This window comes from Aedes aegypti, chromosome 3, assembly GCF_002204515.2.
Source record: "Aedes aegypti strain LVP_AGWG chromosome 3, AaegL5.0 Primary Assembly, whole genome shotgun sequence".
Taxonomy (NCBI): Eukaryota; Metazoa; Arthropoda; class Insecta; order Diptera; family Culicidae; genus Aedes; species Aedes aegypti.
The window spans coordinates 154,667,662-154,686,934 of NC_035109.1; the positions used below are offsets into that span (position 1 = coordinate 154,667,662).

Below are 19,273 nucleotides of genomic sequence, written 5' to 3' on the forward strand. Positions count from 1 at the left end.
TCATTGTTTTACATCGGTTTTTATTAGTTTTGCACATGTTACTGTGGCATATATTACACATCAAGCAATAAATAGGCATTACTCTTTAGTTATTTTTTGGAACAAAGAATATCGTAAAAAATCTGCAATATTCAAAACTGTGAGTATAGAATTTAAAATTTAAACAGCAAAAACAAAACCGAAACGTTAGAACGGTTCATTTCAATGAGGCGCACTTCGTAAAATGGAAATAAGCTTGGGTCGTTACAATTAAAGTCACAAAAAATGGAATGCTTCGTGGTTGCACAACTTAAAATTTTTAAAGTGCATAAAACCCGCAAACAAAGTATAATGATTATTTGTTTTTGTATAAAATCGAATCCAGCGAGTGGTCGCCTTTCGTTTTGAAACCTACAGGGAAAAGTGTTCGCTACTTGTTTGTGCATTCAACAGTTTTTTAGTCAGGTTTCAGTGCTTATTATCTACCCGTTCGTGTGATTTCCCTCCCCTTCTACAACGAGCTATGTTCGTTTCGACTAACACAAATGCATTCTTGCTTCTTTAAGATTCGTTTTCCTGCTTAGCTTGACTACGATTAACATTGAGGTTGATTATTTCTTTCTACAAAAGCTTCCAACGGATTTTTGCAGACAGTTCCCTGATACTGGTTTGTCAGGTGTGCTCTAGCGCGTAGATTGGCCAGCGCGCGATTGGTTGATATCTTTCATTCTTCAAATTCCGTGTCATGTCGAAGATCTTAACCTCTGACTGAAAAACAGTACGACGGTACGTTTAACGCCAGAACTTGTTGAATAGGTCCATGAATGAGTCGTATATCATGAAGGTAATGGCCACGTCCAGACAGACACGACTTAATCGCGGTACTGTGCCCTTGTAGAAAGCGAACGGTCCTTCGTTTTTCCAAATCTGCACCGCACAGTCGACGGTGTTTTTGTATTTGGCCGCCTCCAGACCTTGCATGCGAGTCTTGACTACATCGATGGGCGTGTTACCGAAGACGGAAGCAGCACCAGCTACAGCACCGAAAGCACCAACCACCATCTTTGGCACCGGTTTCGATTGATCGCCTCCCTTGTAGAGTTCCTTCAGCGATTCCATGACGTAGAATCGGATGGCTTGGTTGGATCCCTGTTTCATGATCGTCGCAGTGAGTCCCTTGTACACACCGGATAAGCCTTCCTGTCGGACAATCATTCCGACACCGTGGGCAAAGCCCTTGTAGCGGGGATTGCCACTTCGCTGGTCATTGATGAACTTCACCTTGACAGTTTCCATGGGAGTGACGGCTAGGATTGCTTCCGCCACACCTGCTCCAAGACCGGCCAACAGCTTACCGGAGGTGCTTAGCTGACCGTTCGGTTCCATCAGGTACCCTTTGAACGTTTCGAAGGCGCCGAACCTGGGAAAATACATTAGAATTATTCAAAGGTTAGCCTTCCTCATGTATAAAAATAATGTTAGACATTAAGCACCAAGGGTCAAGCATAACCCATGACTTTGAAACGCTCTTAAAATTCCATTTTTCAGAGTTGCTTAATATCAATCATATCAGCTGACCAGCAGTCAGCTCTAAAACTATCCTTATCACTTTGATTTGACAACCAGCTAGAGTTACTGTGCACGTACTGTAGCTTTAGGTGCAGGAGCCTCATTGCTTGCAAGCGCACGGGCGCGCTGTACATTGTGAGACCTTTTTTGGTGCGCCTCATTTTTCCTGAGATGTGTCTCACTGCGGTCTTATGCGCTCCGTCACATGTGCTGTTTAAGGTGAAACATCTCGGAATCCAAAGATGGCCGGCACAATGGCCGACTTCTCCCCCTACTCACGTTTTCAAAGGCACAAAACTGGAGAAATAGTTGGCAAACGTTCCTGATCTTCTTATTTTAAGCTTTCTGCTAGTGCACCAATCCAAAATAAAAAGTGCACTGTTTTGGGATGCTTTCTTCGCGAGATGTGTGCCTTTGAAGTTTTAGTGCAATCTTAGAAGTTGATTCCAAACTGTTTCACCTTAAAAGTCAGCGCAATAATTGAAGTGATTACAAAAGTTTTCAACGAGGATCGAAATTGTAACTCATGAATCGTTAATCTTCGACTATATCATACAGACTATCTAGACACCTGCATAATGAGGCGAAAATAGTTGTAGAAGCTCTTCGTTACTAAGCAGTTGTATCACAACTTGGACACCGATGGCGATCCGTAGCGCCGAGCAGCGCATGAGACGAGTCTTCCCGAGAGCACATCACCTAGCGCGCGGTTTTAGTATTTTCATGAGCCTTCGTTCAGCGCAGCACACTAGGATTCCGATGAGCTGAGAAACGGTTTGGTGGGAGGCTCGTCAGTGCTCCTGAAAAATATGTAACTTTACAACCAACAGCAGTGATGTGACAGCGTACTCTAGATCATTATCATTGATCACGTTGTAATTATCCATGCTATTAATGTTTTTCAGTGACCAACATATAGTTTCAATCTATCTGCAGCACTGTCAAAAATATCGTACTGATAAATTGCCATTTTATTTGCTTAAGGTGAAGATGATTCGAAGCCAAATTTTCAAGAGCACGAATCTGGAGAACCAAACAACTGTTTAAGCTGAAAACTTAATCGATTGGTCACTCGCTGGTGGTGACCAATCGATTAAGTTTTCAGCTTAAACAGATGTTTGGTTCTCCAGATTCGTGCTCTTGAAAATTTGAGGTTTGGCTTCGATTCATCTCCACCTTAATTTAAGGCTAAACTTAACCCATCCCTGGAAGTAATTTTTGAGAAGTTTCTGGAACATCCCAAGAGAACTATCAGAAGATTATTGAAGAACCTTTGGATGAAGTGATGGATCAGTCTAATACCAGTCGCATCGTGTTAGCGATTTCTGAACGTACGTTCACTCTTCATATAATCTATCTGAACTTTACTAAATCTATTGAAAATTTTCAGAGCAATTTCTAAAGAACTCCCACAGCACACTATCTAGTAGTTCTTGGTTAATTCAGAATTTCCGTAGAAATTTCTGGAAGTAGTTCTTAATTAATTTCTGAAAAATGATTTGATAAAATTCCTACTGTGGCAACTTTTATAAAAAATATTTAGAGTATTATTGAAGAAATTCCAGCGAAATAATTTATGGAGTTTCTGAGCGATGAAATATTTTTCAAGCATCTTCAGTTTCACCTAAAAACTTTTGCGATTAACCGGGTCACTACGGTACAAAAATAAAACTAAACAATTTCACAAAATTGATTCAAAAAGGATATAAATATGAAGGATATTCATATTTTCAATAAGAATGATTATGTCTTAGATTCCCCGATGAAAAGCTTCAAGAATTATTATAGTGATGTCCTACAGGGATCTCTACATTAATTCTTCCAGCGATTTTTCAAAGGATGCTATCCCGAGATTCGATAGTTTTTTTTTCGATTAGCTTAGCGAATTATATAGGATACCTTCTAAAACTTCCTCGAGAGTCCAGGAGTTATTTCAGAGATCCTTGTACATTATGCGTGAGCCCAAGTTTATCAGGGGTTACTTGAGAATTTTCTTAAGAAATTTCAAAGAATTACTGAGGAAGTTTCTGGTGAAATCTTAGGAGAAATCTTTGGAGCAATTGCTGAAGATTAGAGAAATCCCTAGATGAAATCTTATATATATATATCTTATATATATCTTATATAGTGGGCTTCGTGGCCTTGCGGTTAGCGGCGCCAGTCGTCTAGGCGTATTGTGCCACGGGGTGTGGGTTCGATTCCCGCTCCAGTCGGTGAAAACTTTTCGTCAAACGAAAAATTCATCACTGGACTACTGGGTGTTTCGTGTTGTCCGTTGCCTAATGTTAGTGATCGTTCAGTCTGTGCAGCTTATGTGCTGAAGACGGTGTAAATTGTCTTTTATATAAATCCTGATAGTCAATTTTGAAAAAAAATCCCTATATATTTCTGAAGTAGTTATTGATTGAATCTTAGAAGACGTTTTGGAAATTATCTTGGAGGATGTCCAAGCGAAATTGATAGATGAATCAACGAATAAATAGTGAAGGAGTTAGGATTTTATTGAAGAACTTGTCAAAGTATTAAGGAATTCAGATGATTTCTGAAAAATATCTTTGAAGAAATTCAATTTATGCGGTTCTCTTTGAAAAAAATCCATGATTAATTCTTGAGGTATCCTAAACAAAATTCATAGAGAAATTCCCTAAGAAAATTATTGAAAAAAACACTCCTTTAGAATGCTCCTGAGTATATATATCTGAACATTTGGATAAATACTTCAATAAATTTCTGATGAATTTCTTAGAGAAAATCATTATCAAAAAAGTCTTAGATCTTAAAAAAATGTCTGCTCAAACTCTTATCTTCTGGATCCAATTAGGTTTCGTTTTGTTCTCGTGGTTCCTGTTTGGTATCTTTCCTGTCTCTTTTTGATTCCTTTTAGGTCTCTTTTTTTCTGTCAAGAGTTCTGAAATTTCTTATTTTAGGGCACCAGCTCAGTAAAGACGAAAAGCTTTCTTAGTCTTGTGTTGCGATAACGACTGGCTTGAAAATGAGGGGATAGGTAAATTGTATGGGAGTCAAAGCCTCAAGCCAGTCTTTTAAGAATTCTGTTATTTTTTCTGTTCAGAGGAAAACCCACCTGAAAATATCGTTAAAACGCTTGGTAACAGTAGAATTTCCTCAACTCGAAACCAACCAAAATGTCATTTACACCCCTTTGCGTTTGAACCACTCAAATATGGTAACTTTCTGGGTCTACCCCGTTTGGCATAATGCCGTTTGGCATACAGTCGTTTGGCATAATAGCTGTTTGCATAATGCCATTTGGCATAACGGTCGTTTGGCATAATCGTTATTTGGCATAATAGCCGTTTGGCATAATTGTGAAAAACATTGAATTTTTATCAAATTCCTTCCATTAAGCAAAAAGGTGTGTATAAACTGCTCACGATCGTACATTCCGTTGTCAGTTAGTGATAGGACATACTTCTAATCATCATTTTTCAAGGAAACCAATATCCAATAAACCTCTTTTGGAATTGCATCATACATGACTTCCGGGGTCATTAAGTCCAGGATATTATGGCGCATCTTTAACAAAAATATATCCAACGCCTAAGTTATTCGATGTCATTTGAAAAAATAAAGGAACGTGGAATTTTATGACGCTTCTTATGGTACGGCATATCACTGTACCACTGCAGTATCTTCCTTTTTCAAATTATGCCAAACGACTATTATGCCAAACGACTGTTATGCCAAACGACTTTATGCCAAACGACTGTATGCCAAACGGCATTATGTCAAATGGCATTATGCCAAACGGGGTAGACCCAACTTTCTATTGCCAGTCCAGGGTTAATTATTTTCTCAGCTTCACTGTGCACAACATATTTACCAATGTTTGTCCTACCTATGGTTTCGAACGTGGACGCGCCTCTGCTGCCACTTATGATTCACGTAGGTGTTACGTGAAAAGTTGGATTGAAAAAAACTACGTATATTTTCACGTAGCCTTGACATGTGGATTATTTTCAGTGAATGTCATATTCAGAAGTTTATACGCACGACCATGATATTATTCCATCATGCGACAGTTCATCAGTCATAATTTTCCATCCAGACATAAATTCGCGATCATGAAGGTAATTACCACAGTTTAACTTATGCATTAAGCACCGATTTTTTTACAGGGCAAAGCATAGGAAGTTAATTTTCAAATGCTGTCTAAAAACCAACTTAATTAAATTCTGTTATGTGCACGGGGTTGGACTTATGATAAGCTATAGAATCCGCAGAACATTGAGGAAACCATATCAAAATCAAAATACTGTGCCATGGATATAATGTAGCCCATCAAAAATCTGTCAAAGTGTACTGATTTTTTTTTAAAATGTTTATTGTAGTTACTTTTATATAAACATTTGAAATTTCACTGCCTAAACCTTGCCGGGTAAAATTTTCGATGCTTCACGCGATCGAAAAGACTAACTTGATATCAAGATACGAAATATCGAGTAAGGGAGAGTTGACTGTAAACGAATCGGCATCATTCGGCAAGGCATAACTCATTTTTTTCAAGGACAAGTAAAAAGGCGTTTTATTGCTGACGGATTAAAACTTTTGATCACATTCGCAATTTCAGGATTACATGCAGAGAAATTTCTATGTTTAGAAACAATTATTACATTTAATTGATTCAACTGAACATTTATTTTTGATTGAAAAAAATATTTTGTAGCAACGAATATGATTGATATGATCGTACAATACATTTAATAAAATCTAAAAGCTTAATTCTATATTCTACAAAACAGTTTATGGACCATACTAGAGTTGTTGTGAAAATGACGTCTTCACTTCAGTGATTGAAGTCAGTGAGAAATAGAGAAAAAAACTCGTAATATTATTCATTTATTAATCGATAATCCTGCGTCTTTATAAGATCTGTTATAGCAACCAGGGTAACTGTGAAATTGAAGAATGTGACAATAATTGTTAACATAGAATTGGAAATATATGGATTAACAAATAGTTCCACTATTTTTTTTTTTAATTTAAAATCAAAACGTAATGACATGACCTATTTAAGGAGAAAACGAAAAAAATAATCTTATCTATTGAATCAATACTGCGTTTTTTGTTGAAATAACAAATGATTTTGTTGTATCTATAATAAAATATTGTAGAATCTACTGGCAGAGGCCTAAGCAAATGATTTTAATAGTTCGACATTAAGATCGTCGACAATTTTTTTTTTATATTTTGCCAATATCTACGAATATCTTTTGATCAAGAGCCAAAAATACAAAACTGGTTTTATGCTGGAATCGTTTTTATCCTCCTTATCCATAGATCGCATCACCAGCCAAAGGTTTTTTCCCTCTTACTAATAAACACCATTCACCCGATTGGGCAGATGCAGGGGTATTCTCGGCCTCTAGGAGCAACACGCGTTACATGCTAACATTCCTTCCCCATCCCAACTGGTAGTAAGGCTTGACCGGCACCGTTATTGTTCAATAATATGAAAGCTGATAAAATGTACATTTCGAAAGTAAGCGTCCCATCCCTTCTACATTTGAATCGAAGTGCAATTTTTACCAGTTCCGATCAACCACGGAGTAGCAACCATTGACATGTACAGTCAGTCAATGCTATGTTATGCATTCGCAGTTTTGGGACCAGTTCAAATAGAGCGCCAGGAAATCCTACAAAGATTCTTTCAAGAATTCCACCCGAAATATTTTCAGGAATTTCTCCTGAGACTCTTCCAGACATTTTTCTAGAAATTCCTTAAAAGATTCCTACAGGAATTTTATCAGAAATTCCCTCAAGACAATTTAGTGATTTCTCCAGGAATTCCTCCAGAAAGAACTTTTGATTAATTTTATCAGAAATTACTCTAAGCATTTCTCCAGGGATTACAAGAGGAAAATCTTTACGTGGATTCCTCCAGGAAAGTCTATGTAGATTTCTCTAGGAAAATCTCTTCATGGATTAGTCCACAGATTTTTCCAAAGATTATTCCAAGGATTACACCAGAAAAATCTCTACTGAGATTTCTTATGAGATTTTTCTAGAAATTCCTCTAGTAAGTGCAGTGATTCTTCCGGAAATTCCTTCAAGGATTAGTCCACAATTTTTTTTCAGGAATCCCTCCACAGATTCCTAAAGATATTCACCCAGATAAGTGAACCAGATTCCAACAGAAATCTCTCCAGAGACTTCTTCAGAAAAATCTCTGCACGGATTCCTCCAGAGATTTCTTCAGGAATTTTTCCAAGGATTACTCCAGAAAAATCTCTACATAAAACTTGTTCCAAGGGTTTCTTCAGGACTTCCTCCAGAGATTTCCAGAGATCTCTGCAAGAATTTCTTGAGGGATTCTTCCAGGAATTAAAACCATGGGTTCCTCAAGAAACTCTCCCAGGGATTCCTCTAATCAATGATTCCTACATGAAATCCTACGAAATTTCTCCATAAATTTCAGGGATTCCTCCAAGAATTTCCTTAGGGAAGGCGTTCCTGGAGAAATCCTAAGTAAAAAAATTTGGACGAATTCAGTTGTAAAGATAAAGCTGAGGCCCTCAGCCTGAGGGTGATGGGTACGAAACCCCCCACCGGTTGAGGATCTTTTCGTGTTGGACATTTTCTCGACTTTCCAGGGCATAGAGTATCTTCGTACCTGCTACACGATATACATATGCAAAAATGGTCAATTGGCAAAGAAAGCTCTATGTTAATAACTGTGGACGTGCTTATAGCAACACTAAGCTGAGAAGCAGGCTTTGTACGAGTTGGGACATAACGCCAGAAATAAGAAGACAGCCTTCAAGAAAACCGCTGGATAAATTACTTTAAGGTTTTTGCCAGCTAATTTTCCGGGGATTCTCCCATAAATTTCTCCAGAGATTCGTTCTAAGCCTCCAAAAATTCCTCCGGGCTGTAGAAATTCCTCCAGAGATTACCCAATAATAAATTTTATCATAAATTACCCTAACAATTTCTCCATGAACTCATCAGGAAAATCTCTTCCAGGAAAGTCTCTGTATAGATTTCTCTAGGAAAATCTCTTCATGGATTCGTCCACAGATTTTTCCATGGATCCCTCCAAAGATTATTCCAATCTCCAGGAAACTCTATTGAGATTTCTTCAGAGATTTCTCTAAAGATTCCTCTAGCAAAATCTCTACAGTGATTTTTTCGGAAATTACTTCAAGGATTAGTCCAGAATTTTCTCTAGGGATTCCTCCAGGGATCCCTCCAGAGATTCCTGAAGAGATGCCTCTAGAGATCCCTTCTGCAGTTTACCCATATAATCCTTCAGAGATCACTTCAACGATTTACCCATTTATCCTTCACTGATTGCTTCAGCCAGGTATTTCTTCAGAGATTCCTACATAAATTTCTCCAAAGGGTCCTCCAAAATAATCTCTACAAGGATTCCTCCAGAAATTTCTTCAAGGATGAATCCCGAAAAATCTCTACATGGGTTCCTCCAAAAATTATTCCGGGGTTTCTTTAGTACTTCCTCCAGATATTTCCTTGAGTATCCAGAGACCTCTGCAATAATTTATTGAGGGATTCTTCCAGGAATTTGACCAAGAATTCCTGAAGAAATGATAAAAGCAATTCCTTAATAAATCCCCCTCCATGAAATCCTACATTCTCCAAAAATTGATCGTAGTATCCCTCCAGGGATTCCTCTAGATATTTATCCAGGGATTTCTCCAAGTGCTTCGCCAAAACAGGCGTTCATGGAGGAATTTCAGGAAAAAATATTTGGAGGAATCCCTAGAGTAAATCTTAGGGCGATTTCTGATGAAATCCTTAGAGAAATTCATGCAGGAATCTCTCTCTCTCTGGAGCAAATTCTTGAACAATTCTTGGAGAAATCCTCATAAAAAGTTTTAGAGGCTGATAACGAACCTCTAGATAAATTTCTAAGGGAATCCCTTAAGAAAAATATACGTGGAAAAACCTTATAGTGATTTTTGTAGCGATTATCCTAAACGTGTCTCTGAGAGAATTTCTGGAGGAAACATTATGGGGACTCGTAAAGTAATTTCATGTATATTCCTGGACAAATTCCTAGAAGAATCCCGGTAAAGATTTTACTGAAGGAATCATTGGAGGCATTCCTGGAGGATGAAATCTCTAGAGTCTAGAGGAATCCCTGTGGAGATTTTCTTGCAGAAATGTCTGGAGTAATCCTTGGAGGAATCTCATGGGAATGCTCCTAAGCAAAAATCCTAGCAAAATTTCTGAAGACATTAGTTGAAAGTATTCCTAGATCCCTATTGGAACCGGTTCAAAAAATCTGATAGTGATCAAAATTTCTTTCTCTAGAAATGCCGGAAGCAAACTCTGGTGAATTATTGGTCCGTCGCACCATACATGCGTTTTATGTTTACGTACAAGTTCCTTCTGAAATAGGTTCAAGGTTCCCTTGTGTCCAGAATGGCTCTACCTACAAAAACTGTCCAGTGTTTCATATTTATCATATGAAGCTAAAAGAACGTAAATCGGTTCAAAATAGATTTCTAAGAGCGTTACAAAATCATGGATCATTTTTGACCTGAAACTCCTGAAAGCTTCTTTTAGCACGAATATGTTCGTTTTCAAAAGTTAGGAAAAGTCAGTTACAGCTATTTTACAATGACCCAATGCCCAAAAAAGTTGAATTCCGATTACTTCAAATAGCAATTACCTCACTGCCGACTTCGGTATCGATCCGTAGAGTAGCACGCTGAGACCTCGATAAAGACCGAAGAAGCCATTGGTTTTGACAGTCTTTTTCACGCAGTCCATAATTCCGTTATACTGTTTGGTGGCACCTACGAAGAGTAGATAGACGTATCTGTAACACAAGGAAAGAACCTAAAACCGCATCAACTTACCTTTCTCGTCAAGCTGAAGCTGCGTTTTGACGTACTCGGTGGGGAATGTGATGCAGATTTCGATACCACCGGTGATTCCACCGGCAACGATTCCTTTGAGTCCGGTGCCTCCGCCAGCGGCGGCCGCAGCACCACTCTGCTCCATCCATGGCCGTTGTCCGAAAGGATTTCGGAAGTTGGGCCTGCTCGTTGGGAAACAACTTCGGTCCATGGTGGCTGTGATGGCAGGTTAGGAATGAGTGAGGAGCTGGAAAGAAAAATGTGGAATGAGTGGTTAGTTAGGGTTTAGCAAGTGAAGCACAATTTTTAAAAGATCCAGTCAATATGGTTGCTTCGCGTATGATATGGATATTTCTAGCAATACATTTCGATCGGTAGCAAATTTGTACACTCGCCAGAAAAGTCTATATGAACTGAAAACTCCGTATCTTGAGTTTTTGATGATCTCTAGTGAATTCATGTTTAAATCTCTAGAGTGTAGGAGTTATCGTATGATTGGTAAATGCTGAAAACAAAATCTAAACAATGTCAAGCGATGGCTTAGTGAAATTCATGGACGATTTTTCTTAAACCCTTTAATGAATTTGTTTCAAGATTCATGTTAGATTTCTGCTGAGACGTTTCTTGTATGGTTTAGGCAGAAGTTTATTAAAAAATTAGACAGATTTGGGAAAGTCCATGTTTTACGTCACGCAATTTTTACCTATTCCCTCCCTTTTATCTTCGTCATGTTTCCATAATCCCTTCTCCTCCTAAAAGCGTAACGTAGTGAATGTCTTATATAGTATTCGGTCTACACATTATGAGATTCTCACAAAAATCTTAACGAGATTTTTATTGGTTCATTGATAAATACCTCGTATGGTATTAGCGAGTTCATAACAAGGGTTTTTTATGTATTCTTTATCTAGTAGATTTTGGGTAATTGCTTTTATAAACAAAAAAAAAAACACATTTATTGGAAGATCTTAAAGAGTTTGTTTTGAGCATTTTTAAAAAATATTCTTGACGAATCTCTGTTTGCAAGTTGTTTTGTTGACAAGACGCTTGTCAAAATCTTTATGATGTACTTTTGAAATTTTCAACGTATTGTAAGTAAATGGACTCAAAACGAAAGCATTATCTGATATTTTTGTAGAACGAGTTCAGTAGAAAGCGTTGTCATCTAATTCTTCCGAAAGAATTGCTTTGTGATTCATACATATGGTGAAAATGTGTATTTTCAGATTTGTAAAATATTTTGTCCAAGGAAATCATTCTGATTTTGTCAAGGTCCCGTTTTTATTAACAGAAAATAGTCGATCGTGTTGATAAATACGGAATATACCTTCCTTAGCCGAGTGGTTAGAGTCCGCGGCTATGAAGCAAAGCCATGCTGAAGGTGTCTGGGTTCGACTCCCGCTCGGTCCAGGATCTTTTCGTAATGGAAATTTCCTTAGGCATAAAGTATCATCGTACCTGCCGCACGATATACGAATGCAAAAAATGGCAACTTTGACAAAGAAAGCTGTCAGTTACTAACTATGGAAGTGCTCATAAGAACACTGAGCTGAGAAGCAGTCTCTGTCCCAGTGAGGACGTAATGCCAAGAAGAAGAAGAACCTGTATTAATACAGTTAACTCTCTCTTATAATTATGTCACACTTTTGGTATTCGTACCATGGTACAATTATCTTGACATGAGTATCATACTGATAATTTTCTACACTCAAGATAGCCTTAGAATAATTTTCTTGAAACCTGTACCATGGTATATGTATGTAGTTCATTCCTTACTTGATTTCTTCGGCCTTATAAAACATCAAATAATGGCACAAAGCAGACAAACGGGGAACGGATGAAATCCACGCGGATAAATTTCCACGATCATATATGGTTGGTTCAAATCGCAAGACCATTGAGGCTTGAATAAAAGTTTTATTTAAGCAAATCAACTAAGATCAATACTTTAAATAACATTTATCGGGCACTTTATGAAAAAAACAAGGATTTTACTATACCATACTACAAGAAACGATAACTAGAAATTTCTAAGCGTGAATATCAACTGATATCTGTCTGTCTGTTTGTGTCATCGTTCTGAGCATTGGCTGCAATCGAATTGGATGCAATTGAATTAAGATTTGCACCAAAATTTGAACCGCGGTTGCCACCGAGGTACAAATGGACCAGTTTTCGAACCGGCGTTTGAACCGAAGTTCACTTTACACATGTTTACACATTTCGGTTTGCACACAAGAACGTGCAAGGAGAGTACGAAACCGCCTGAACCAACGTGTTCAGTGTTCGTTTGGGAAGACTGAAATCAGGGATTTGTCTTAGCATTATTTTAGAAATTCCTTAGATACCCCCAAGAGCTACTTCAGAGATTTCGCCAGGATTTCCTCCAGAGATTTCTCCACTAATTCCTTCAAAGATTCATCCATGAGTTTTTTCAAGGATTCCTCCAAAGGTTTCATAAGGGATTTCATCAAAAGTTCCACTAGGAATTGAGCTTAAGCTTGAGATTGATTGGCCGCCCGTGGATACTACTCCAGTATCGCCAGATCAGCTGCACTTACACAAGGAATCAACCGCATGACTGCTTGGGACTAACAGGCATCCTCAGTGCATAGTGCTGGTGATCTTCTATTTTTAGGCAACAATGGTGCCTGCCACGTCAGAATGCAGACCAATGTGGGGAAGGGGGAGGAAATGATGTTGCACTTATACTGGCCCACTGTAGACCGTGGAGTCCGACTGCATCTACACGGAGAAATCAGACTACCCAAAAAATAAGTTCTTTTTACTCAAATTTGGGTAAACTGCATTTAGTTTTTACCCACGGTTGGGTTGTTTTGCCTCTTTCGCAACAGCAATGTTGTCAAAAACAGAGAGAGACGCACCGACCCAGCGTCGAAGTTCAATGGAATAAGCCAAATTTGGATTCTTTCGAGTTTACCTAACTAAAGGATCTCGGTTATCCGGAACACGAAAAAGGCACGGAGTACAACTGACTTGAGAATAATTTATTTAAACGAATTTAAAAGTGACCGTTCGCGTCACGTGGTTGGTACAGACTGAATTCAATTAATTTTTTTTTTCACTCGACGAGGTGGAGAGGCGATCGATTTAAAAAGTCGCCGCCTACTTCGTTTTCACCCCCTCTCGATCGTCTACTCCTAGTTTCTTCCTCAGGGCTTCGAATCGGCCAGCGTCCAAGGCTTTGGTGAAAATATCCGCTAGCTGATCCAAAGTTGGAACAGGTTCCACTGTAAGGTCGCCTGTAGCAATATGGTCTCGCACAAAGTGGTGTTTTATGTCGATGTGCTTGGCCCGTTTGCTTTCAAGATTTTTGGCCATCCCAATGCATCCTCTGTTGTCCTCGAAAATCGGAACGGGTTTTACGGTCTTCATCCCAAGGTCGCCCAAGAGTCCTGCCAGCCAAATAGCTTCAGCTGCCGCAGCGCTCAACGCTACATATTCTGCTTCGCTCGATGATGTGGCCACAGTGGTCTGTTTCTTACTGGACCACGAGACGGTATTGCCGAACACCTGGAATAAATATCCACTAACTGATTTTCGATCGGCAATGTCCGCGGCCCAATCTGCATCAGCAAAGCCTACAAGCGGCTTAGCATGTTCGTTGGACTTCAGTTCCAGCGTCAAATGCTTCGAGCCTTGCAGGTACCGCACAACTCGCTTCAGTGCAATCCAGTGTTGCTGGCCGGGATGCTGCTGAAAACGACCCAGATAGCCAACCTGGTAGCAAATATCTGGACGGGTGGACATCATGACATACATGAGGCTTCCCAAAAGTTCACGGTAAGGCTCTTCAACAATATTTCCTCCATTCGCTTCAAGTCTCAATCCTTTCTCCATAGGTGTTCTCGACGGATTGCAGTCTGCCATGCCGAACTTCACCAAGATCCGCGCGATGTTGGCCACTTGCGACAGCTGCATAGAACCAGCATTCCGATCGTAACGAATATTGATTCCAAGAAAATGTTTCATCGCGCCACAATCGGTCATCTCGAAGACTTGTGACAGCTTCGATTTCAAGCCCTGAATTTGCTTCAGATTGGTGCCAACTATCAGCAAATCATCGACATACAGCACAAGATACATCGCATCGTTCCCGTCTTCGCTGAACCAAGTGTACAGGCAGTAATCGTGCTTCGAGCGCACGAATCCAAGCTTCAAGAGCACTGCATTGAACTTTTCGTTCCAGCAGCGGGGTGACTGCTTTAGCCCATACAACGACTTCTGCAATCGGCAAACCATTCCAGGGGGAGCATTGACGCCGTCAGGAACCTCCATAAAAATTTCCTCGCGCAAATCGCCATGAAGAAATGCCGTTTTTACATCCATCTGGTGGAAGTAACAGCGCCGTTGGACGCCGACAGCGAGGACCGTACGGATAGTGGTGAGCTTGGCCACAGGAGCGTACGTCTCCTGGTAGTCCATACCAGGCTTTTGTAGAAACCCCTTGACGACAAGCCGAGCCTTGCACATAACTGTGTTTCCACTCTTGTCCTCCTTCAAACGGAAAACCCACTTGGACCTCAGTGGTTTCACCGACGCCGGACGCTTCACCAACTTCCACACCTCGTTGGACTTCAACGACGCCAGTTCAGCTTCGACAGCATCCATCCAGGCTGCACGATCGTCACGATCAGCAATGTCACCATACGCAGACGGTGGTTCTGTCAAAGGGGAAAAATTACCAGCAGATGTTGCTCTAAAGCCAGTAAAGAAATCCAGGAACTTACCTGGGAGCTTGCGCTCCCGTTCGCTATGCCTCGTGGTTGACTCCTCACAGTCTCCACTTCTTTGGTGCGAAGGGAGCGCGCCAGGATTTGAAACACCGGTTGGTGCCATTTCAAACTCGTCGCTTGCGTCGTCGAAACCATGGCATTCTTCTTCGCTAGAATCGGATTCCAGCACGTTCACAGCATCACCATCCTGCTGTTCCCCCGAAAAATTAGCGAACATGTGCACGACGGAAGTGAGTTATTTGTGGCATCGTCGACTCGGCCATGCTAGCCAGCATGCCATGGATACACTGGTGCGACATGGTATGGTGACGGGTCTGGAGCCGACGCCAAAACGTGTTGGATTCTGTGACACATGCGTTCTTGGGAAGCAGTGCAGAGAACCATTTGATGGGAGTCGACAACGTGCAGCACGCCCGTTGGAGAGGGTTCATTCTGACGTCTGTGGCCCTATTGATCCCCCAGCCTGGGACGGATCCAGGTATTTTGTGTCGTTTATCGACGACTTCACTCACTTCGCCGTTATCTATCCGATAAAGAAGAAGTCGGAGGTGTTCGAGTGCTTCAAGGAGTACGAAGCAATGGCGACGACCCACTTCGAGAAGAAGATCAGCAAGTTAACCGTGGAAAAAGGCACGGAGTACAACTGACTTGAGAATAATTTATTTAAACGAATTTAAAAGTGACCGTTCGCGTCACGTGGTTGGTACAGACTGAATTCAATTAATTTTTTTTTTTTTCACTCGACGAGGTGGAGAGGCGATCGATTTAAAAAGTCGCCGCCTACTTCGTTTTCACTAACGTTAGGTTGTTTAATCCCATCACGGAGACTTCGAAAGCTAACGCTGGGTAGATTTTTTTTTGCACTGAGTTGTTTGTTTTGCCGCTGTCAAATGGAAACAACCTAATGATAGGTATACTGCCGTGAATCGCACGTCAGTTCCATCTGTAAAAAGTAGGCATTGAGAAAAGGGGCTGCGAAGTTTTCAAACTCGTTTTACATACGAATATTCAATAAAAAAAATCCCAGAGGATTGGAACATGTTCCAATCTAAATGAAACTTTCACAACTTGCTTATCACCATAATATCGTTTCGAGAAAAATGTAAAGATGATCAAAACAATTTACATTTTTGTGTTCCATGGTGCGAAAGTCTGTAGTGGGACTGATATGCGGTTACTTTTCATTATGGGACAATTTGACTTGCTGTTTTTTTCCTATTTTTTCCGAACAAATCATATTATTTCATTAGTGCAGCTGAAAGAGCATTGGAAGAGATGTTGAAAACTGAATTCAACTCAATTTTGACGAAAATGCAGATGGGACTGACTTGCGATTCACGGCAGTATACATCAGTTAACTCAAATTTGGGTTATCCCTGGGAGGGAGAAACCAATACGAAATTTGTGTGCGTCAAGGTGAGCCGAGATTCTGCTGTCACGAAGTGTCAGTGTGAGCCGCCTACTAAAACAATGGACTAACATGATAAAAGCGCGTAATTAATTAAAGCATGTTTTTGCATTTTGTTGAAGGTGCCAAAAAAGCAGATAAGATTTAGTTTCTACACATTCAAAAGCAATGTCACAATAGAATCTTTGATTTAAATTAAAAAACAGTAGTGAAACATGCTTATTTTTACTCTTTTTCTATAATGAGTGAAGTTGAATGCATAGAGAAATGTAGCCCTTTTTCAATGTTGGTCCGGATAGTCCGAAGGCACACATCAAAACGAAAATGGTGATTTCAACCAAGCGTGCCTTGATTATCGTTCGCGAGCTAGAATTATCTTGAAGTTTGTTGTATATTTAGTGTGTAGTATCGGTGTCTCCCTCCCAGGGTTATCCCACGGAAGAGCCGAATTGCGTCAAAAGAAGTCAAGGTTGGGTTGATTTGCAGCTCCGTGTACGCCAGTTCATCCGGAAAATCTTCCAGATATTCCACTAGGTATTCCTGTACGATATCTGGGAGGATTTTCTGATGGTTTGTGTGGAGACGAATCCTATGAGAATCCCTGGAGAAAACTCTTGCATTTGAGAAGTAAAAATGGAAGAATTCCTGCACGCAGCGAACTGGACTATCGAAATTCATAAATTTTGCCTGATGAAAGATGGAACGATTATCGCAATACGAACGCTTTATGTATCGTTTTAGCATCACTCCACGCCAAGGCGTCGATAGGCGCGGAGTGTACGCACGAGCCTATCGATAGGTCCTTGGTTCGATTCCAGGTTGCCGCGAAAACTATTTTTGTTTTCAAATTTCGGTTTCATAAGGCAAATTTATGAATTTCAACCCGATTCCTTGTGGCGAATTTTCATAAGGGGTTCCTATGTTTATCGATAGTCCATTTGCCTGAGTGTGGAAAATTTTCGGAAGAATCCCATGAGTAATCATTGGAGGGATCCCTGAAGGAATAAATGGACAAAAAACTGAAAAATCCGCAGAAAAATGCGTGAAAAATATAATGAAACAAGTCCTTAAAAGAATTCATGAGAAAGGAATTCTCTAGAAGGAATTCTGAAAAAAAAAACATGAAATTTTTTTGCAGGAATCTTTGGACTAATCACTAGAAGAATTTATCTTGGAATTCGTAGATGAATGCTTTGAGGAATCTCTTGTGCAATCCTGGAATATCCTGGAGAAATCCATGGAAGAGAAAATCTCTGTAGAATATGCAGTAAGAGTTCCACTAGGTATACCTTCGGCAATCTCTAGATGGAATCCTTGAATGAATTTATGAGGGAAATTATTGTATAATAAAAGCATCAATACTAAATTTATAACCTATTGGTTTTCTGATAGTCTACCTGACCAACCTAACGGTTTTATCAAAGCTTCTGATTATCATACAAATGGCTCAGCCTCTAGCAGCTGTCCTCTAGCAGCTCAACAAGGTTTTTCCTTACACGATCGCACAGTTAGATTCTATCTAGTGCATGTCTAGAACTTCGTGACGCCAAGGACTCACTCGTCAATGACACCGATCGTTCTCGCTATCTCCCCGTCTGTAGAATATTACTGCAAATATTTTCCAAGCAGCTCTACGTTTGTGTGTAGATTTCGCACAGTCACAGTGAATCGCTTGACGTCAAGCCCGGAACGGAGGCCGGGCAAAAAAGTGCTCGAAACTGGTTTTCTACCCAAATCGCATGCTTGTCCATTATTGCCGTCGGTCATCGGGGCCATCCACGAAATTGCCGATAATAGCAATTTCGAGGGTTCTATAACATATATGTACGTGCTTATAGCGACTAATACTGATATGTGCACGGAGCAGGTTCGGGAATCATTACGTTGTTCACGTGGTTGACGACGATCCATCACGATTCAAGTTCACCCATCGAACACCATCGCGCCCCGTCCATTCAATAGATTCACGCGTTTGGTTCAAGTGCGGAAACCGCAGTTCGATTCGCCGTTATCAGTCACACATTTGACTTTCAACGTCGAAACGAAGTGGATTTGCATTTGAAGGGATTGATGATCAGCCGGCACGCGTCTACTTTCCCCGGTGGTGTGGTTTGGCTTATCGGAGCGTTAATATTACGAGATGATAATAGACGTCGACGATTAGAAGATGTGGTGACCAGTTGACTTTCGCTGGTTCGAGGAAGATGTTTATTTTTATTATGATGAAGCCGTATTTTGCAGATAATGAAACAGACACGTATAGCTGTTATTTCTGGCATTATGTACCAACTATGACAGAATCTGCCTCTCAGCTTAGTATTCAATGAAGATCCTCATTTTGTCGGTATTTATATTTTACTAGATCAGCTATTAACCGCGATTGAGAAGCAGGCTATGACCCAGTTGGGATCTAACGCTTAAAAAAAGACGAACAAGAATACTTTGGGATAAAATGTGTATAAATATTAGTAATATTGAAACTTACACATGTTCTGTTGGTTTAATGGCGAACATAATTCATCAATCTACCACAGTGATGTGAAATACCATCAAATGAAAAACTATCCTCATTCAGCGTAGCGAGTCACTATTTTCGACCTGATCACTAAAGAATCACTGTTTGCACTTTTGTTTTAGAAAAAATAGCAGCTAACATCATGAATTTCAATATTAAAACTATAGTCTGGACTAGCTTTCAAAACTCAAACAGAATG

General features: G+C 39.9%; 1 protein-coding gene across 2 annotated transcripts in view; it reads right to left on the reverse strand.

Annotated features, from left to right (window-relative positions):
- Window positions 1–19,273, reverse strand: part of LOC5567322 (putative tricarboxylate transport protein, mitochondrial) — a 40,208-nt gene continuing 20,935 nt past the window's right edge. For both annotated transcript variants that reach the window (XM_021855594.1, XM_001657298.2), the window contains exons 2-4: window positions 10,395–10,641; window positions 10,205–10,331; window positions 1–1,399 (exon numbers count right to left, since the gene is read on the reverse strand). In XM_021855594.1, the coding sequence (XP_021711286.1) occupies window positions 772–1,399; window positions 10,205–10,331; window positions 10,395–10,605 (966 nt within the window). In that variant the 5' untranslated portion in view covers window positions 10,606–10,641 and the 3' untranslated portion in view covers window positions 1–771. The remainder of the gene's footprint in view (window positions 1,400–10,204; window positions 10,332–10,394; window positions 10,642–19,273) is intronic.